The sequence below is a fragment of the Labrus bergylta genome, chromosome 12 (assembly GCF_963930695.1).
Source record: "Labrus bergylta chromosome 12, fLabBer1.1, whole genome shotgun sequence".
Taxonomy (NCBI): domain Eukaryota; kingdom Metazoa; phylum Chordata; class Actinopteri; order Labriformes; family Labridae; genus Labrus; species Labrus bergylta.
Window position 1 is genome coordinate 14,306,367 of NC_089206.1, and position 20,838 is coordinate 14,327,204.

Below are 20,838 nucleotides of genomic sequence, written 5' to 3' on the forward strand. Positions count from 1 at the left end.
AGGTTTTGTGTTGAAATAACAGCCTAGCAAGCAAAGATGTTCAATCCATTTATTTGTACAGCAGAATGGGGCAGTACAGTCTCAAGAACTGATCGGCACACAGTTGCAGTTTAGTGTGAAGGTTTAACAGTGCACATAATATAGCTAACAAGTAACTGATCAAGAGTCAGCCTACTTCAAAGTCATGTAACACTTACAGTATGATGTGGCCTTACAGAAGTTATGGAACATATACAGTATATGATGTCGCTTTACACAGCAACTGCTTTGCGTTCACTTGGCATTGACCAATACACAAACGGTCGTTTACAGTGAAGAGTGCAATATCCTAAGTCTCCAAACAAAAACCAGCGTATTAAAATAGAAATTTGCATACATGGATAGAAGGATGGAGTTCTTTACCATAGGAAAGAGATTTTGGCAAATAAATCTGGGATAATACGAGTCCGTTTTTCCTTTCACAGAGGAAAAGCTGTACAGCAATGGAGGTGGGGTTGTCAAAGTAAGAGAAAATGCATTCTAGATGCAGCAGCGTCAAAGTTGCTTTATCTTCATTTCAGTCATCGTAGCTTGCACGGGCAAAGAGACGTATACATCAGCGGCGCACAACAGAAAACACGTCAATATTCCTTCATCCCCGACAGACACTGACAAACAGAGAAAGTCTAACGTGCAGGAACAGAGCTATGCTGAGGATCCTGCTACTCTGAAATGTTAGGACAGGTAGAAATACAGTCCAAATCCCTGGAAACATATCACAATGTGCCGTTTCCGTAAAACTAAGCTTGTTAGCTACAAAAGGTTACTACTTCCAAATTCAGATTCAAGTTTTTTTTGATGCAGCAAATTTTAAATAAACAATGACACCAAAACATTCACAAACTTCATATTTATCCAGTCTGAAATCAAAACCCTGATATGGGATGGTGTGCTTTATTTCTGAGATCAGCTGCCTTGTGCGGTCCTGTTTCCTTTCCCTGTGTGCTGCTGACAAGTAATGTTACTTGTGAAACCTTGTCCTACGGAGGTCTGTGATTTATTAGATAGCCAAAGGAAGATTTGCTTCTGTAATGTAGCAGTCCTGAGCACAGCCCTACACACTGACCCAACACAAATCCAGAAGAAACCACTAGTATCTCCATGACCACATCTTCCTTACAGCAGATGGATATCTGTGCCTAACAGTCTTCAAATCTTCAGTTATGCTTTTTTTTAATTTTGTTATTATTCCTTGCCCCATACTGATATAGTTTTGCTTTGGTTAGTCCTTGCACATGTATAAGTGGGTTTGGGGCCAGTGGAGTGTGTGTGTCTCCCTGGTCAGTCCCTGGCCTTCCTCTAGACATTCTGCATCTCCTTGCCAATTTTGTAACTTAGAATCTTATTCCAGTCAATCTTAGTGCGTGTGACGGGCAGCTGGCGACGCAAGGCCTTGAAGGTGGTGTCCGACATGGTCTGGTAGTTCTCACTGATTGCGGTCTTTAGGGGAAAAGAAGTGGAGAGAAACACATCTTCAGTACAATATTTATTTTGCTTTTTCATTAAAATGGTTCAGCATTGTATGTTTTAATAAAACTAACATCTGTCATTGTAGTCACATCCATAGAACGTATATTGACTACCAGAGCTGAAACTGTTGTATTGGAATTTTCTAATGGACATTGGTGAAAAGATGTTTTGTAGTGTTATATTTTAGTATATGTATTAGGTATCTCCTCTCATATTTAGTGTTTTATTTGGTAAAATATTATTGAATGTTGTATATTTTACAAACGTTTACACAAAGGCCTTAATAGGGCCCAGAGTTTGAAATTAGCGATAGCTTTAAACTCTGTGAAGCACATCGGCATCAGATTGTGAACTGACACTTTGTTCAATTACATTGTCCCTATTAAAGAAATAAAAATTTCAATTCAATTCATTATATGGTAGCTTACCTGGTAGTCATTTTCCGCGTTCTCAATGATGTCAACAAATTCCTTGGCTGTCTGGCTTTCATTCTGTTACAAAAACATATTCAACATTTTGTCAATTTGTCATTGACAGAGATAACCTTTTGTGTATGAACCTGAAGTTGAATTATTCAGTCTTAAAGTATGTATACAACATGAGGTGTAGCCCCCTGCTAAAAGACTAAAAACAATGTTACTTACAGTCACAGGTATTGATTCTTCTACCTCTTTATGACTAACCAGTTGCACATTCCCATCCTCATAGTAGTGCACCTGGATACAGAAGAACTCCATTAGCAAGCTGAAGTTTTTGAAAAAAAATAAACCACCTTGACGTGTAATTTATGTAGTTGAGATCACTGAATTCATTTCACCTGAATTTTTAACACTCCCACCACCTGTGCAGTGGATTGACCGAGGGTAAGCTTCCACTCTGACCGACAGCGCCCATTCCTGAGTTAGAGACATGAAGAGAAGCGTTTTATTTTAATAAGACTTAAGCATTACTAAAACTGAGAGAGAAACAAACAGCTGTTTGTAGGAATATAAATATACCAGAAGTTTTTGGGTTGAAACTGATGTCCTTCAATGCAGGCTATGACTGTTTGCTGACCATCAACCGTTTTCCCATATACCTGCCATACAGAGGTGGTATGGGTAAATATGGCTATGGGTTAATTGGATTTGATATTGCACAGATCACAGTTTTGTCAAATGTTTTTGGTGTTCCTTACAGTGCAAACTCCAGAGGGGTAGTGCTCTTTGACATAGGCACTAAGGGAAGTATCACAGGCATCTCTCCAGCTACTCAGGGTCGCCTCTCCTTCATATGGCTGCACGTCACTCACTTCTTTTCTTAGGTGGTCAAAGCGGAAAGACAAGCAGTTACGGGGGTCAAGGAAACGTCCCTGGCCAAGGTCACCATGCTCTGTGATCAGGACCTACAAAGAAAAGAACAGAAGTTGGGCAAAGTCTGGCTTAAAAATGTGCTCATCTGGAATAAAGGAAAAAGACTGAAGGATGAATAATACCGGCTCGTCGTAGCCCTCTAGTTTGGCAGGAGTGAACTGATCCATGTTATACTGGGCAAAGGAGCTGGACAACAGACAGAGGTATGATAAGCACTCGTGATTCGACACCAAAACATTCTGCCAAAAAGTGTTTTCCATGACATATTAGGAACATGGATCATGCTAAAGATCCGTCAATGCCTAATATGTAATAAGCAACAATTTGCAAATACTTGCCAAATAAAAAGTCAGAAATGTTTTGCTTAAATGAATATTACTTACTGTGACGCACCCTCCCTGAGGAGGTTGTCATTGTTGAGAAGAAGCCGCACATCTACAAAGACAAAAAAAAGACAACAACAGAAAAAAGACAAAAATAAATCACTACTTGCATAGATCTTTATGAGATATAAAATACAATTATACTGTTAGAGGCAAAATAAATCTGTTTATTGATACTGTATAATTTAATATGCATGTTTAAATTGGGTACTTCTTACCATTGAAGACTTCATTGAACTCTCCTGGGGGGGCATGAGTCACAAAGTTGGCCGCAATGCGAACCTAATGATGAAAATAATTGAAGTGATCAATTCATCCTTCATGGTAATATGTGCCTACTGTTCACTGAGCACAAAGACAACAACCAACACACTTAACTTACTGGAACTGTGATATTAAACTTACAATAAGTACCACAAATCAAAGCTCTTTAACAAGACTACGATCAAAACATTTGTATTGAACATTTTCTGTAATGTGTGTCAACGATGCATATAAAATTGCAAGCATTTTCAGTAACCAGTATATTGAATAAAACTGACTAATAAGAAGACAAACGGATTAATTGACCCAAGCATATGATGAGCATTGCTTCAATACACTTCACGTTTAAGGTTTAACTCTGAATAAGAAACTGCTTGTGTAGATTTTTGTGGCATAAAACCATGTCCTCATTTCCTCTGTTGACCATCCCATGTTTTTAAATCTCATGTGTGTCCATGTGTTAGGAGAATACCCAAAGTCTTGTTTCTAGCTTTTACACAACCTATGAGTTTTTCATGTGATTGTCTTGTTGCTTACCAGGTAAACACAACCGTCTGACTGCAGCCTGTCATTCAGTGTCATTAAACTAAAGTGGTAATGTGGCCAGCTGACACAAGTGTTACAGATGGTGTCACTATCAGGCTGCACCTACTCTTTAGACGCCCCCTATCCTGATCTGAAGCCATGTGACGGTGAGAAGTATTTGAGCTGAAATTGAATCTGGTTGACCCAGAAATCCAGAGCAAAGTAACGTTAGCTGCTAATGTTAGCTAACGTTATAAGAGAGGAATACGTAGCTCACACTGTCATGATTGCAGGCTGACAGTGTGCACAACAAGACTGCAAAGAATCGGGTATCGCTTCATACATAACCTATCATTTTTTATTCATGCATAACTTCTTGAAAGTTTTTTTTGCCCAGGGTTTAAACCCCTCAATTTGATTACGCCGCTAACGAACTAAGCTTTTACTAGCATTGGATAGTTGGCTAGTGGTAGCGTAAAGACACAAGTTTATCATTTCCATGTGTAAACAAAAACGACATTCTTTGTTTAAAACTTCAGCATTAAACCATCTGAAAATGAGACAATAGCAACTCCTTAAAAAATAAGGGGGGGAAAAAGCCTTGAGCAAAGAATTTAAGACTCCAAACCTTCTCTTCATCTGACAGCGGCTCCTCAAAGTCAGCCATCTTGGCTCTTTGTGACCCCACCTACCCAAACTGACTGACAGTAACTGCAACTCGTTGTCATATAGGTGTAATTTTAGGTAAAAACGTAATTTCAAAACGTGTTCAATTCAAATTTATGTTTCACTTTGACAGAAAACGATACACCAATTAATTCGGTAACATTGCGTGAACATATTTTAAAATAAGAGTGCGTTGATTTAAAAAGTAATTTAATTGGTCGTGTGCTTCCGGTTGAGAGTTGTGCAGTTGATACGCCTTCAAACTAAAACAAGAGCCACATTAAAAAAAGATGATAGAAAAAAAATCCCACCTGAAGTTACCCTTTCAAACTGGCCGGCATGTATTTAATACTCCTGTATGGCTTTTTAAACATCGATTATTTCGTTTTCTTTGTTCTTACTCAAACTGTTTACCTGTGAGTGTAACTTTATTTTTCTAAGTTGACACCGGAAGCTTAAGCAGATGTTACGTTCGTTCTTTCTCGCTTTGCAATGGAACACCTACTCCATTGTATTTTTAACGACTTGGTATTTGCTGACTAGCGACACACACCGTCTCTATCATGGAGTCACAGGTATGAGGAGACTATGCTGACTTTTTCTTTGATTCTGAACAGATACAGGCCTACACAATTTATCCGAATGTATGTGAAAGCGTGTAGCTCCTGTTCATTACGCTGTCATGCCAGTTTTGTACAAAAAAAAAAGAAAAGCAGAGAGTCAGTGATTCTGTTTGCTGTGAGCTGCTACAGGAACTTCCTGGTCAAATTAAATCCGCCTTGTTACAAAAGGACAACCTTGTTTTATTTGTTTATTTCTTGTAACTCAGCCGTTGCTTTCCTCAGTTGCAAGAAGATATTGTTTTAATATTTGACCGGACTTTTTGTTTGCTGTACAAACTTGTGTATGGCTGGCTGGCTAGCTTACTAGCTAGGAAATGAATAGGGCATTGTTTACCATGCGACAGTTTGTATCGCTGAGGCGCAGTTTGAGTCATTCTGCCGCTTGTTATCAGGTGGTTACCAACCCTGAGGAAATTGTCCGACTCTACAGAGAACTCAGCCTCTTCCCTTCCTTGAGCAAAGCAGATTTGGGACCTGTCATCACTTCTCAGTATGGAGGCAAATACAGCAACATCTACACAGGTAGACTTAAACTTTGCAGATAATACTATTTTCTGTGTCTGTACTTGCAGGGAAGTTGATCGTTGTTTTTTTTTTATTTATTATTATTAACTTTCCTCTGCAGAATGGAGCCAGCGTGACCTGGAGAGGAATGAGAATGTCAAGTTTTGCAGACAGTACATTGTATTCCACGATGACAAGTCGGTGGTCTTTTCTGGGGCCTCTGGAAACAGCACTGAGATCAAAGGAGAGTATGTAATCATTTTCACATGTTGTCTGTAAGGGATTGATTAAGTTCTTGTAGAGCTAAACCCTGAAACAACTGACCCATTAATTGTGTTCCTCCTGACAGATTGCTCAGTAAAGATTCCCCTTCAGGTGAAATGAAAGCTGTTGTCAGAGAGTGCACAATCAAAGGAGAGGACATACAGTTTCTTGAGGTGTGTGGTCTGTCCGTCCGAAACAACCTTTCTACCCTGAAAAATGCATCCTTTCCAATTTTAAATGACCCCTTTTGGGTTTTTATCTACATCTATCTTTCAGTCATCTGTGCCTGGGTGTAAAATGTTTTGACTCTCTGTGATCTTTTAGATCTGGAATAAAAACATCAAGACGAAGAGCATCAATCTAACAGCTTTAAAGAAGCACGGCAAAGTCTATGAAGATGGTGAGTCCTCTGCACTTTAGATAACTGTTTGTATAAAATCTTGCCTTTTAAATTTGCCGTTCAGGTGTCAATAACACTTTGTTTGACTTCCATAGACCAGTTTGGCTGCTTGGTTTGGTCCCACTCTGAGACCCACCTCTTGTACGTGGCAGAGAGGAAGAGGCCTAAGGCAGAATCTTTCTTCCAGGTCTGTTAGCAAAACTGTGTTAATCAATAAAAGTAGTAAACTATGAAGGGCAGCAAACAGCTGCAGTGTTCACGGTGTCTGCCAATTCAATACTAGGGTTGTATTCAATACTGCCTGCATCTAACAGTGTGTATTATTTAAGTAATGCATTGTGCAAACAATGCCCAACATTTGAGTGCTTTGTTTTACAATGCTAAGCTGTGAAGAGATTTACACTCAAAACAAAATCACCACACTGGATCACATTTATCTCAAAGCACACAATCTAAGTAAGCGTATCACTGAAATGCAGACTTCGACATTTAAAAAATGTCTTCAATTTAAATACACTCCTGGTATTTTCCATTGCTTTTCAAAATGAAAATGCTTTGACAAATTCACACTGATATGGGTGTGGCCCTAACAAGCAGGAAAAGCAGGTTTCAGCCTTCCAAGTAATTTAATCTAGATAAAAATATTTACTGTAGGAGTGTGACATTCATTTGTGAGATAATGCCAGACTAGTTGCTATAAAATCTTTGTTCTATTATATCGTATTTTTTCTTCATGTTTCTAGGCTGACTCATCTGTGTTGTCTTCCACTGGAGATGAGGAGGAGACCACACGGGTGGAGAAAAAGGAGGCTGTGAAAGTGAATACAATGAATACTTTCAAAAACATACAAGATTTTCACTTTTCAAAAGTGTCGTTGAGTTATCAGTTCACATTTGACTCCGGCTTTAGTGAAAGTGTTTTTGTGTTTTTATCCCTGCAGGGGGAGCAGTTTGTCTTCCGTGAGGACTGGGGAGAGGCACTGGTTAGTAAGAGCTGTCCAGTGCTTTGTGTTTTGGATATCGATGGTGACAACGTCTCTGTGTTGGAAGGAGTGCCTGAAAGTATCTCACCTGGGCAGGTTGGTACAGCAGTCTGTGTGTCAGTTCAGGAATCTTTTTGTGCATTTGTATTGCTATTGCTACTAGGCCTGCTGTTGTATTTTTTTAAACTCTGTTTCTTACTCTGAAGGCATTTTGGGCTCCAGGGGACACAGGTGTGGTGTTTGTAGGCTGGTGGCATGAGCCTTTCAGACTTGGCCTCAAGTACTGCCCAAACAGGAGGTAATAACATTTTCTTTACTGAGAAGAATGACCTCTTGCTGATCAGAAATGTCTTCATGCTCATACTGCTATCAGTTTAATGTCTTTAATGTCTCTGTCAGGTCGTCTTTGTTCTATGTGGACCTCACTGGTGGGAAATGTGGTAAGTTGCTGACTCTCTCCTGTCTTGTACTATCTTAGTCATAAACATGATTTAGATTAATTGAAGTATAATGCCTCCTGAACCAGTGACAATTCTCACAAAGTCTTGTGCTTTTAATCTCCTATGAGTTACTGTTAATTTATATATAAGTATGAAATTGTTCTTGTGTAGCTCATTTTGCAGAACAATTACATGTGCATATGAAGTGAGGCGCTACTGTAAATGTTTGACACAATGGTGATCATTGATTTGGACTTCCATATCAGACAACTGTTCTGGTCTGCATGGGTTTAGTCTTAGTCAAATACTGCTGCCATTTTTGTCTTTGTGTTTTTGCATTTCTTTAGAACAGCTGTCATCAGGCACCAGTGCAGTGTGCTCCCCCAGATTGAGCCCGGATCAGTGTAGGATTGTTTACCTGGAATGTTCTGTGTTTGGACCACACATGCAATGCAGCAGGCTCTGTATGGTAAGACGGGCCACTTTCACCATTTACACATTGACACTTGTACTTTAATTTCTGTACAAAATGCCCTCTCTTCTTACTTACTTACTGGGTAACACGGGGCGCAGATGGCCAAGCTGTCAGGTTGCGCCCCATGTACGAAGTCTATAGTCCTTGAAGCGGTTGGCCCGACCTGCAGCTCCTTTCATCATTTTTTGAATAATTTGTTCTTCTATCTGCTTGCATGTTGCACATCTAGTATGACTGGTATACTAAGAAGACCTCGGTGGTGGTGGACGTGGTGAAGAGGCCTGGAGAGGGTGAGAAACTCTCGGCAGCGACACAAATAAACATGTTCTTTTCATTCCATGTCAAATTTGATTGTGTTTGTGTGTATTTGTGTGTATTTACAGATGGCTTTGCTGGTATCTACAGTTCTCAGTTGTCCCCTCAGTGCTGGTCAGCTGACAGTCAGCGCATAATCCTTGCTTGTCCTCAGCGCAGCCGCAAGGTACAGAAAAGCTCTGGGAAATGGCTTGTTATTATTAGAAAAAGACACATTTTTATTGTGTATTTTTCACATAGAGAGATGTGAAGGTGGAGACTTAATTGTACACATTGTTTGTGGTTTCTTGTAGGATCTGTTGGTTGTTGATACAAGCACTGGGAGCCTCACCTCTCTGACTTCAAGTGAGTCACTAGACACATTTATAAGCCTGGGAATTGCTCAGATTGAATCTGTCCTCCCCTTATTTTGTTGTTGCCTTCTTCTCTTAAAACACATTCACCTATTTTATTACTTTTGTTGCAGCCATAGAACCTGTTTATTTCAACCTGTGTCTACTTATGTTCTGTGTTTGTCTAAAGAATCTGATGTGGGTAACTGGTGTCTGCTGAACATAGAGAGAGATCTGATGGTGGTCAGCTGCTCCTCTCCAAACAGCCCCCCGAGTCTGGTAGGTTCCTTACTTTTCTGAGCAATGTTTTTTCTTGAGCTCTTAAAAATTCAGCCGATCCAGTGATGGAGAAGTAGTACCGGTATGTCACGTACTCTAATGTCATTTCTGTGTCCAGAGGGTGGCTTTCCTTCCCCAAAAAGACTCTCAGGAGGAAGTGGTGTGGGTTACTTTGGAAAACTCTCAGACGTTGCAAGATATTGATTGGCAGATCTTGACTTTTACCCCTCCTCCAGAGCAAGACAACAGTCAATACCGTAAGAATTCACATTTGAAATCAAAATTTCAGAAGAAATGTTTTGTCCTTCAATTTGTTCCACACACATCAACAACACAAACAGCTTAAAGTATTAAACCTCTCCATGATGATGTCAGCGAAAAGTTGAAACTGTCAGGTCACATAAACCCTTGTCACACATACGGAAATCTCCTGGAAAAACTCTGGGGATTTCCAGGAGGAGCTGTATGTGTGAACGCAACAGCCAAATTTTTTACTCCGATATTACCCGGAGTTTATCCGGCCAGACCCCTAGTATTTTTTCCGCAGATAATCCGGAGGAGCTGATGTGACAATGCAGCAGGATATTCTCCAGAGATTTCAATTTCAGCCAATGAAAAGAGAATGACGTTTATATACAGTGACCGGCTAAAGTGTCTGCACGCGACCACTACGATCTCCGCGCACGTAATTAAACGGCTGCATTCTGTTTTCTGTTCGTCAGTATGTTGTTCTCCTCTCTTTTGTGAATGTTGTCATTCCATTGGATTACACATAGCATTGATATAAAGGCAAATATTCTCATTATAACGTCGTGTAGCGGACTCTGTTGCTTCGGTCGCGACTTCCGCGTTGTTTATTTACGTCACGTCTTTTGTTGGGAATTCCCCCGCGCCCCCTCCCCTCTGACAGGGAAAGTCCCCCGCTGTGAGGAGCATATGTGAACGGCTACTTCGAGAGAATCTCCGGAGAAGTCCTCCTGTAAATATATCTAGATATTATCCGGAGTACATATGTGAAAACGGCTATTGATAAGATTTATCACAAAGTTCTCATATTGAGTTTGGTTGGCTGTGACATGTATGTTGTAGTAGGAAGCCTCTGATGTGACTCTGTAATGTCAGGAAGAATAATTCTGTCTTTCAGTAAATAGAGGGTTAAATAGATTATACTGTCTGTATGACACATAAAAACTGTGTTTGTAATCTTAGGGGGACTATCTGATTAATATTCTATATATATATATTCTTTCAGCTGGCCTTGATTTTGAAGCTTTGCTGATCAAACCAAAGGAGGTTAAAGATGGAGTGAAGCTGCCTCTTATCGTCACTCCTCATGGTCAGTTACTCTCTTATGTGCGAACAGAATCAACAGTCAGGAAGTATTACATCCATTGTAGTGTGTTATGCAGATTCAGGTTGTGAAAAACAAAACGAATGTATGTGTAGATTGTGCTAAATATGAGTTTATTATCAGGTGGAAATCTGTCAACCTGTTTAGTGATTTGTTCCTTTCAGTCATGAGCTGCTGCGACAGACAAGGTTGGCATCGCCAACAATGGTTGCTATGACAATGGTGGCCTTAGTTAGAAAATGTTTTATCTAATTTATCTAATTTTTTATCTAATTTTTTATCTAAGGTTTATTAAAAGGCCTGTAATATTCAACATATATTTGTCATGCAAAGCTATTTTTTTAAAAACATTTATTCATTTTAGATTGATCACATAAAGACACAGAGATGGCTTTGACAACAAACCAACTGTGTTTTAATTTCTTTTACTAAGGGGGTCCTCACTCTGTGATTGTGGCTGACTGGATTCTGTCATCATCTGTGCTGTGCCAGATGGGCTTTGGCATATTACTGGGTAAGTTAAAGGTTAGCGTGTAGTTGGTTGTGTAAGCTTTCTCAGAGGGTTTGTCGTCATCTTTTTTAGGAAGTATACTCGGTGGGTGGAACTGAAAGGCAAGTTTCACATGCTGTCTTCTTCCAGTAACAGACACCTGGTGCATATTCCAGTTACTTTGCATGCTCCAAGATTAGAAAAGTGTATCGATTGTACTTTTCTTCCTAATCATAAGACACTAAAGTTTTTCCTATTGTATCTAAACATTAAAATATCTGTCTGGAGCCCGCTGTTTTTTGCACACAGGCATAACAAGTCTCATTATATTGTTACCTGGTACTTTTAATGTAGAGGGGAAAAAGTTTTATTGTGGAAGTATTCAAACTAATAGACTGCTGATGATGACTAGAAACTGGTCTTGCTTCTCTATTGCTCTTTTCTGAGGTAATAGATACATTTGTCTTGTTTCATTGGGGAAGTTGCAGCTGCTCTTCATTTCCAGAGTCTTTTGAGCCATTCTCAATAACGTTGTCATGGAAGCAAAAAAAAAAAAAGAAAAACATGCCTGGTTCACTTTTTTTGAAAAGGTTGTTTTTTTTGATTTGCCCCAGAGTTTGAAACAAAAAAAAAAGGTCTTATGCTCGTTTACTTTTCCAGGGTACTATCAGATGTTCAAAATATGTCTTAAATGTAATAAGGAACTATAATTATACATCTTTGTCATCTGCATTGAAACATCCATGTCAATCATGTCGATGTGTCTTTTTTTTTCATCTTGCAGTGAACTATCGTGGCTCTATCGGGTTCGGGCAGGACAGCATCCTCTCATTACCTGGAAATGTTGGCACCCAGGATGTCAAAGATGTTCAAGTAAGAACAAAAAAAAAAGACATTCACAGACATGCTCATTACATTTTGAATTCATGAAATTGATTAACAGTAAAAGGTGTGCTTAAGCTGGTAAAACAGAGTTAAGGAGTTCTTTATGCTGATATCTAACATATTGATTTATTGGTTGATTTATTTCAGACATGTGAAAACAAAACAATAGAAAACAAATAAAATAAATCCACAGCAAAATAACTAAAAGTCAAAAGTCCTCCATTCTCTCTAACGTTTTACATGCCCGAGTTAGAAGAGGTTCATACTTACTGTTGGTTGGTTTCTGTATTTAGTTGTTGTGCTACCATAGTTTCTGTTTAGGTTGTTTGTTTCTTAAAATTTTTCTCAAATCTTGATTTGTCTGCCTTCCCTCTCACAACCCCCCCTCCTCCATCAGTTTGCTGTTGAAAGTGTTCTGAAAGGTGCCGAATTCGACATGCAGAAGGTGTCAGTTTCTGGGGGCTCCCACAGTGGTTTCCTGGCCTGCCATCTCATTGGCCAGTACCCAGGATTCTACAAGGCCTGTGTGGCTCGCAACCCTGTCATCAATCTGGCATCGATGATTGGCAGCACAGACATCCCAGACTGGTAAGACTGTCACGTTGTTTTATATTTTCCTACATCAGTTCCGCACAATCACTCACCTTTCGTTGTTTTTTCATTTGTGCACCTGACATTTCTCTATGACAGCTGTGAGCGAGTGAGGGGGGTAAAGGGCATTTTGTCTGCCCCCCTGTTAGAGATGGGAGTGTTCTATAATGTACAAAACACAAATACTGTGGGAACAAAGGACCTCAAAGCCATTATGTGATTCATCTGTTGATGTTTAACCATGACTGTTGCAGGTGCATGGTTGAGGCCGGCTTCGACTATAGCACCGACTGTCTACCTGATCCAGCTGTTTGGGAACAGATGTTGAACAAGTCCCCCATTAAACACGTTACACAGGTAAGAGTATCTCTGCTTAAAGTCTACTTTTTGCATGTGACTTCATCAGTGTTGATACACAATATGGTAACTGCAAACAATCTCCCAATTAGGTACAGACACCAGTGTTGCTTACCTTAGGGGAAGATGATAAGCGTGTACCCAACAAGCAAGGAATTGAATATTACAGAGCACTCAAAGCAAAGCAGGTCCCAGTGCGGTAAGCAGCTAGACACTATTAACTGTCAGGTATATGCTGTACAACATGGCTTTTGTTGATCATTCACTAATGCTCTGATTTGTGTTTTTTAGGTTGTTGTGGTACCAGGGCAACAATCATGCTCTCTCCAAGGTGGATGCTGAGTCTGACGGCTTTATGAACATTGCTCTGTGGATAATTCAACATATGTGTCAGTGATGGTAAATCAGACAACAGCAAATAACTGTGTAAGGGATATTCTACGTTTCTTTTCAAGGGCATTCTGACGTCCAAGCCAAAGAATTTAAAGTGCTTTCCAACATGAAGATTTCTTGTAAATATATACACTACTTGTAATCTGTCTGTAACTATGTTACTTGTTTCCATGGTTGCTTTATTGAAGTTGATGAAGGAGCGACAGTTTTAACACAGCACTTGAATAAAAACTCATTTGATGCAGTTTTACTTAATCAGAAACACATTTAACCTGCACAGTTTGTCAATTTTGCAGTCTCCACATTAAAGAAAATAAAGGGCTTTATTTGTCTGTAAATTGTGTTTGAGTTTATATTAATAAAGTCATTATGAAAATTCTGCTCTTGTAGCTGATGAGCGTTTCAGCAGATTAAAACTGAACCTGGTGTTGAAGGGTTATATCGGTTTCGTCTACCTTTTTGTTTAGAACATTTTGTGAATTAAGGAAGTCATACTATTATGTTAACCTGTTGGAAAAAGAGCTTTTCGTTCTGTCGTTATAGTCCGAAAAATTAAGGATTTAGTATCTGTGACCCATTATATATTCTTAAGCAGTTGTGACAAAAGATGCTGCTGTTTGTCTGATGCTCTTCTGAAATACAACTTAGGGTACATGATTTTCATCAGGCTGCTGAAGTTTGACCTCACGCTTTCACTTCTGCATAAACGTATCCAGTTCCTTGCCACTGCACGCACTTTTGTCAATCATTTTCAGTCATTGTCTCTACACCTGGATTAATGCTTGCTTCATCTTGCTCCCTGTGAAACATTTAAGATGCACTCCATGCCTATAATGGTAAGTAGGAAAATATTTGATTTTACTTTTGAAAACTTACTTACGATATTCTTTCAGATTTACTGTATTGTATACTGTTGCATTATAAATATAGAGTGCATCCAGAAAGTATTCAGGCCTTCTCTTTTTCTCATTTTGTTATGTTGCAGCCTTATGGTAAAATAAGTATTCAGACCCTTTGCGATGACATTTGAAATTTAGCTCAAGGGATTCCCATTTATCATGATCACCTTTGAGATGTTACTCCACCTTTACTGGAGTCCATCTGTGGTAAATTCAATTGTTTGGTCATGATTCAGAAAGGCACATGCCTGTCCATATAAGGTCTCACAACTGGCAATGCATATCAGAGGGAAAAAAAAAAGGTTGAAGGAACTGACTGCAGAGCGCAGAGTCAGGATTGTCAAGGCATAGATCTCGGGTAGGCTACAAAAAATGTCTGCTGCAGTGAAGGTCCCCAAAAGCATAGTGACCCCAATAGAATGGCTGTCCACCGATGGTCCCCATCCAACCTGACAGACTTTGAGAGGATCTGCAGAGAAGAAAAGCAGAAAATCCACAAAGCTTTTTGCACCATACCCAAGAAGACTCGATACTGTTATTACTGACAAAGGTGCTTCAACTAAAGGGTTTGAATACTTATGTCAGTGTGATATTTCAGTTTTTCCTTTTAGAAAAAATTGTCATTATGGGGTATTGAGTATAGATTGATGAGGAAAAAAATTATTTAATTGATTTTACCATAAGTCCGCAACACAAGATGAGAAAAAAGTGAAGGGGTCTGAATACTGTGTGTATGGACACTGGAATACTACAGAATACTCTGAATGTGCTGTATGGAAAACTGGGTTAGGGATAGGGTGGTCTTGACTTTTGATTTTGAAGCAGAGTGATTTCTTCCAGATTGTTTTAGCTGCTCTAACTGTAGATTGATATATACTATAATTGAACTTGGATAATGGATTGTCTGAGGAAAAATGTTATGTATAATGCTTGGCTTCTTCTTCTTCTTTTTTTAGGCTATGTTGAAGAAGATCCTTATCCTTTGTCTACTTCTCCCATCAGTGAGGACTATAATCACCAGATTCTTCCCGTGTGACACGGATGTTAACAATACCACAGTGGACTGCTATGACAGATCGATCACGCATATCCCCCACATCAAGTCTAAAACTGTCATTTCAATCAATTTAAGTAAGACTAAGATACAGCATGTGGAGCAGGATGCTTTTTCAGGTGTTCCAAACCTCAACACTCTGAAAATAATGGGAAACTGTCAACCAGGTCACCTGAGACCTTTGGAGGACCACTCATGTGAGATGAAGATCGACAATAACGCCTTCAAGGAACTACAGAAGCTTCAATTTTTGTATCTGTCAGGAAACAGCCTCACTTCTATTCCCCTGTTACCTAAAAGCCTGAAGTTACTTGATCTACAGAATAATTGTATCTTCCACATCGCTGACCCCCTGAAAACACCTTATCTCGAACAGCTCTTACTCACAAAGAACTGCTATTATGCAAACCCTTGCAAACAGTCTTTTTACATCAGCGAGAGGGTTTTCAGAGAGCTCCCTAAACTGAAAAATCTTACCCTGGGTTATAATAATTTGACTGCTATTCCTAAAGGGTTGCCACCCTCTCTAGAGAGCCTGGACTTAAAGGAGAACACAATCACAGAGGTCTTAGACAGAGCTTTTGCTAACTTGACTGTCCTCAAGTATTTGAATTTGGAGTGGAATTGCCAGCGTTGTGACCACGCAGCCAGGCCCTGCTTCCCTTGCCCCAATAATCTCCCGCTTCACCTCCATCCAAACTCATTCTATGCTGAAAACAGCTCCATCGCTTTCCTAAGCTTAAGAGGGAACTCTTTGAAAACATTCCCAGAGGGTCTTTTCCAACCTTTGAAAAAGTTACATGGATTAGACCTCTCTGACAATCTCCTGGCATATGCTATACGTACGGGCACCTTCTTTTCAGAGCTGAAGGGCCTCACTTGGATAAGCCTTATCTATAACTACGAACCACTGAAAACATTTCCTGAACTGATCCTTTCTCCAAATATTAGCGACATATCTGGGCTACAAGACCTTCTTCTCAGTGGTAACTTTTTCCACAAGGTTTCGGATGAGAGCTTTAACGTCCTGTACAAACTCCAAAGTCTAAGAAAACTAGAGCTGAGAATGAATTTCATCAATACTTGTAATTTGACAGCTCTGAGACAGTTACCGTCTCTCATTAAGGTTGACCTCTCCCAAAACATGCTCGACTTCCTTCCATGTTGCTCGAGTCTGTCATCTGAGAACGTGGCACAAGAAAGTTGTCAAAACCAAAAATTGCATACACTGAATTTTCCTGATCCATCACTCATGCTGTCTGACCGAGAAGCAACATCTGGAGAGGACATTTGTGATTCAAATCAGTCACCCAGGTTGGAAATGTCTGAGGACAACGTGTCTGGAATTCCATCACTATGGGACTTCAGAAACCAATTGTGCGGACAGAAACTTACATTCGACCTCTCTCAAAATGACATTCTGTCTTTAAACAAAAAGGTGTTTGAGGGCATGGAAAATGCTGTTTGTTTAAACCTTTCCTACAATTACATGAGTCAAACACTGAAGCAAGGGCTGTTTGAGAGCATGAAAAAATTAGTTTTTCTTGATATGTCCTACAACAGACTTGATTTTTATTATAGAGAAGCTTTCAGTGAGCTTAGTGCCACACTGAAGGTGTTGGACGTTAGTAACAATGATTTTCACTTCAATATGAGGGGAATGGGCCATCGTTTAGAGTTTCTCCAGAATCTGACCAACCTGGAGGTGTTGAGTCTGGCAAATAACGGCATTGGGATGCGAATAAATCAAAGGCTGATCAGCACCTCTTTGAAGTTCCTTTACTTTAATGGAAACCACTTGGACATAATGTGGAATTTTGATAACAACAAATACACTCATTTCTTCCAGAACCTGACAAACCTTGCCTACCTGGACATCTCTAAGAATGAACTGATGTCTATCTCACCAGACGTTTTGTGTAGCTTCCCAAGAAGCATTAAGTACCTTAGCATTAGCAACAATCTATTAACCTATTTCCCATGGCTTAACATCTCAGCACTCAGCAATTTACGTTACCTGGACCTCAGTCAAAACCACCTCACCAACTTGCCTTCTAAACTCATTGAATTTGGAGAGAATTTTGCTCACTTGGACCTCAGTCACAATCGCCTCAGTTGCATTCCTGAGGATTTCTTAAGTAAGGCAGCGTCCTTGCAATATCTGTATCTGAGCCACAATCAGATCAAAGAGTTGAATCGTCAGTTTCTCCCTGCCCCTTTTCAAAATGGCAGTGCCCTTCAGAAACTCACCCTGCATGCAAACCCATTTAAATGTGACTGTGATACATCATGGTTTGCAGACTTCTTGCGTACAACTCCAATACACATTCCTTATCTATTTACCCAAATACACTGTGAATATCCGGAGTCTCAACAAGGGGAGAGCATACTCCATATGGATCAACATTCCTGCCAGGACATTTATGGTAGCTTAGCATGCCTCGTCTGCTCCTTCCTGACTGTGACATTCACTGTTCTATCTCTGCTTAAGCATCTCTATGGCTGGGATCTGTGGTATTGCTTACAGGTACTCTGGGCAGGACACAAGGGCCACTCCCAGCTGGTTAGAAGTGATTCACCATATCACTATGATGCATTTGTGGTGTTTGACACTAGGAACCATGCTGTGAGGGATTGGGTCTACAATGAGTTAACTGACAATCTGGAGAATTCAGGTCACAGGAGATTTTGTCTCTGTCTGGAGGAGAGGGACTGGATTCCTGGTCTTTCTTGTATAGAAAATCTATACAACGCTGTCTACGGCAGTGTGAAGACAGTGTTTGTGCTGTCCAGTGGTGCTAGTGGTGATGACACGGTGAATGGCGTGATCCGCCAGGCTTTCTACATGGTTCAGCAGCGGCTTCTGGATGAGAAGGTTTGTGACACTTTTTATTTCTCAACTGCATTTTACAGAAGGACAACTTACCCTGTCCTATGTTGTCGACGAGTTTTTCGTAACACTGATTTTTCTCCTGTTTTTCTCAAGGTGGATGTAGCTGTGCTGGTTCTATTGGATGAGATGTTTCCCAAACTGAAGTACCTTCAGCTGAGGAAAAGGCTGTGCAGAAAGTCTGTGTTGTCATGGCCAAGAAACCCAAGGGCACAACCCCTTTTCTGGAACCAAGTTAGAATGGCATTGTCATCAGATAACCTCAACTTCTATGACAACAACATGAGTGAAGGTTTTATATAACTACCTTTCAACAGCTGATAAAACGCACATAGACATACAAGTACTTAAAATGTACAATCTTGCCATTACCTCACTTTGAGACTTAGCCCTTAGTTGTGTCATATCGAGATATGACTGATGTTTGATATCATGTTTTTATTAAAAGAAAAGTTACTTATTCATGGTTATATCTAAATTTGAAGATTGTTCTCTGTTGTTTATCAAAATTAAACATGATTTTTTAAAATTCCTCTCTTAACTGGTTTTTCTTTTTTCTTTTGCCTTTTAGTTACCTTTAATCCTAGTCTGAAAAGCGTTTGTATAGGGCAAGGAGATGTTGCTTTTTTGGCCTAAAGGGTAAACTAAGGAACTGTACATTGTTCATAGACATTGATATTGCACTATATTTAGTAAATAAAGAGTGTAATAAAATACCCCAACATTCTATATCTTACATTTCAGTTCCCCTTACTTGTATAATATGAGGAAGTGAGAATGATCGCTTTACAGCTCACACAGTTTCCTCAGCTGCATCCATTCAAGTAAGAAGGCATCTTTGATTCCGTTTACATTTTCCATATAGGCTGCTCACCAATTCACATCAGATAATATAACACCTGTGTAACGCCACAATTTCCCAGTTTGGGATCAATAAAGTAATTCTATTCTATTCTATTCTATTCTATTCTATTCTAAGCCTGTGAACTATCAATTAGTGAACTATTTGGTGTTGTGATTTTGGACTGATACAGTCTAACATTTTAAGTAAAACCTCTGGCACAAAAAGTTTTTATTGTTGTTAGGCTATTCTTATTTTGACAGTGAGCAGTGAACTGAACAGCTGCAGCCCCCCTTTATGCAATCACGTGTGTCATCTAATTTAACAAACAAAAATCTTACTTTGATAGGATTAAATAAACGTTGACTGAGGGTCTCTGTGTGTATGGACACTGGAATCAATTTGTTTAGTAAGGAAGCCCTACTTTTATATTTGTAATTCAGTCTTTGAACGTCAAACTTGGAAAATGTAATACAGACGCTGGTGGGGTGTAGGTTGCCTATATGAACACATAAAAGCCTCCATTCCCATCATTGTTGTTCGTGCTGCCGAACCAACCACGCCGCGTAGGTCGCGCACGCGCCAGCTTGGGAGTGCGCGCCCACGAGGACCCGATGGCAGGACAGGTCATCATGAGAGAACTGAGCCGATGAGATCATGAAGCCTGCGCCGAGGTCGGACAGAGTACGTTTAGGACTTCACGGTGATGGAGAGGTGCCTGACCGGTAAGCCAAACGCACCCGTTGCGTGCACACCTGGGTTTCGCGGAATTGTTTGGCAACATTATTTAAACAAATTAAACTGTGCTATCAGTTTGTGTGGCAGATTAATTATTATGTAAGGTACTAGCTCGAATTCATGTAGCCGAGTGCATATGAGCAAGAAACTAATCCTTCATGCCGTGGTCGTAGTAGAGTTATTTGGGCGTCTGTTTCCAGGCTGCGTAAGCACATGCCCAACGACCCCTTTTCTCGAGCCAAACTTGAAATATAATGCAGTGTACTTCATAGCTAACGACAGCTTGGATGAATGTCCAGCTTTAAAAAAAAAAAAAAAAAGAGGGGCTTCTGCGGATAAGTGTTAGCGAAGGGAATTTACGAGTGAAGCTGACATTACCTCAGTGTAGGTGGTGACTCGAGTTTTCTGTTTGCGGCAACAGCTGGCTGCCAACTCAGAAGAAAGTACAGAGGTTTGGGGCAGGTAAGACATTCGGTGTTTTATACTTGTGGTATATCGTTTTTTTTTTTTTTTACATTTCAGCAGTCACGTCTCTCTCTCTCTGTGTGTTCTTTCATCCGGTCATGATGGTTTTAAAAGGATGTGGCGATACAGCTGCGTAAACTTGGCGCGTGCTCATCAGTTGAACAGTGTTATACCTCCATTTTTATTTCAAACAACCTGCAGACTAATCCTTCTCGGCGAACCAAATATCATCTTTGCTGCTTCCTTGTTTTGAAAAATTGAGAGCAAGTTATCTGTCAGGTTTTTTTTTTTTCTTTGTCCCCTGTTTAATTTTCATTATCAATTTGGATATAGAAACACCACTGGTGTTCCAAAATGATACACCAAAGGTTCTATTGCTGGCACATAAGGCTAAATGTATTGTGTCAAACAATGATGGATAAAGGATTGACATCAGTGTTATGACTGACAAGTAGATTTAACCAATCCCTCTGTTGCATCCTATGCAGGGACTCCCAGCACCCAATCCTCTTGGATTAGAGGAGGGATTATGGTTTGGATTTGCCTCTGCTTTACAGAAAGAGTGACCAA

At 39.9% G+C, this 20,838-nt stretch overlaps 4 protein-coding genes across 11 annotated transcripts in view; 3 read left to right on the plus strand and 1 right to left on the minus strand.

The window, feature by feature from the left end:
* Positions 1-35: 35 nt before the first annotated feature.
* On the minus strand, positions 36-4,798 carry capza1b (capping actin protein of muscle Z-line subunit alpha 1b). The gene is made up of 10 exons (XM_020650075.3): positions 4,662-4,798; positions 3,463-3,526; positions 3,245-3,296; positions 2,984-3,047; positions 2,687-2,893; positions 2,508-2,587; positions 2,327-2,405; positions 2,154-2,225; positions 1,938-2,000; positions 36-1,479 (listed from the first exon to the last, which is right to left on the minus strand). The coding sequence occupies exons 1-10, from the start codon at positions 4,698-4,700 to the stop codon at positions 1,339-1,341; spliced, it is 861 nt and encodes a 286-aa protein (XP_020505731.2). The 5' UTR covers positions 4,701-4,798; the 3' UTR covers positions 36-1,338.
* Positions 4,799-5,146: 348 nt separating this feature from the next.
* Positions 5,147-13,719, plus strand: apeh (acylaminoacyl-peptide hydrolase). Of its 2 annotated transcripts, XM_020650079.3 has the most exons (23): positions 5,147-5,274; positions 5,715-5,844; positions 5,948-6,074; positions 6,176-6,263; positions 6,415-6,490; positions 6,586-6,677; positions 7,234-7,308; positions 7,432-7,569; positions 7,680-7,771; positions 7,873-7,913; positions 8,261-8,382; positions 8,618-8,678; positions 8,772-8,869; positions 8,997-9,048; positions 9,226-9,314; positions 9,433-9,571; positions 10,567-10,650; positions 11,099-11,179; positions 11,940-12,028; positions 12,438-12,628; positions 12,886-12,988; positions 13,081-13,187; positions 13,280-13,719. In XM_020650079.3, the coding sequence occupies exons 1-23, from the start codon at positions 5,263-5,265 to the stop codon at positions 13,383-13,385; spliced, it is 2,193 nt and encodes a 730-aa protein (XP_020505735.2). In that variant the 5' UTR covers positions 5,147-5,262; the 3' UTR covers positions 13,386-13,719. The 2 variants fall into 2 exon arrangements, with proteins under 2 accessions (XP_020505735.2, XP_065817334.1); XM_065961262.1 differs by lacking the exon at positions 5,147-5,274 and having other exon boundaries at positions 5,390-5,844.
* A 140-nt stretch (positions 13,720-13,859) lies between these two features.
* tlr9 (toll-like receptor 9) lies at positions 13,860-18,752 on the plus strand. The gene is made up of 3 exons (XM_029280435.2): positions 13,860-14,217; positions 15,237-18,209; positions 18,321-18,752. The coding sequence occupies exons 1-3, from the start codon at positions 14,197-14,199 to the stop codon at positions 18,525-18,527; spliced, it is 3,201 nt and encodes a 1,066-aa protein (XP_029136268.2). The 5' UTR covers positions 13,860-14,196; the 3' UTR covers positions 18,528-18,752.
* Positions 18,753-19,612: 860 nt separating this feature from the next.
* The window catches only part of LOC109996130 (ERC protein 2), a 150,289-nt gene continuing 149,063 nt past the window's right edge, over positions 19,613-20,838 (plus strand). For 6 of the 7 annotated variants that reach the window (XM_065961255.1, XM_065961260.1, XM_065961259.1 and 3 more), the window contains exons 1-2: positions 19,613-19,790; positions 20,225-20,265. The gene's annotated coding sequence lies outside the window, so the exon portion shown is untranslated. The remainder of the gene's footprint in view (positions 19,791-20,224; positions 20,266-20,838) is intronic. The other variant, XM_065961256.1, reaches the window with a different exon arrangement.

Bases quoted from the DNA above. Each gene is read 5' to 3' on its own strand.
- apeh (XM_065961262.1), top strand. From the start codon at position 5,637: ATGAATAGGGCATTGTTTACCATGCGACAGTTTGTATCGCTGAGGCGC. The intron at 6,491-6,585 runs GTGAGTCCTCTG...TGACTTCCATAG, and splicing joins CGGCAAAGTCTATGAAGATG to ACCAGTTTGGCTGCTTGGTT. The intron at 7,570-7,679 runs GTTGGTACAGCA...CTTACTCTGAAG, and splicing joins AAAGTATCTCACCTGGGCAG to GCATTTTGGGCTCCAGGGGA.
- tlr9 (XM_029280435.2), top strand. From the start codon at position 14,197: ATGCACTCCATGCCTATAATG. The intron at 14,218-15,236 runs GTAAGTAGGAAA...TTCTTTTTTTAG, and splicing joins TGCACTCCATGCCTATAATG to GCTATGTTGAAGAAGATCCT. The intron at 18,210-18,320 runs GTTTGTGACACT...GTTTTTCTCAAG, and splicing joins AGCGGCTTCTGGATGAGAAG to GTGGATGTAGCTGTGCTGGT.
- capza1b (XM_020650075.3), bottom strand. From the start codon at position 4,700: ATGGCTGACTTTGAGGAGCCGCTGTCAGATGAAGAGAAG. The intron at 3,297-3,462 runs GTAAGAAGTACC...TTGTCTTTGTAG, and splicing joins GTTCAATGAAGTCTTCAATG to ATGTGCGGCTTCTTCTCAAC. The intron at 2,406-2,507 runs GTATATTTATAT...TCTCTAACTCAG, and splicing joins TTTCAACCCAAAAACTTCTG to GAATGGGCGCTGTCGGTCAG.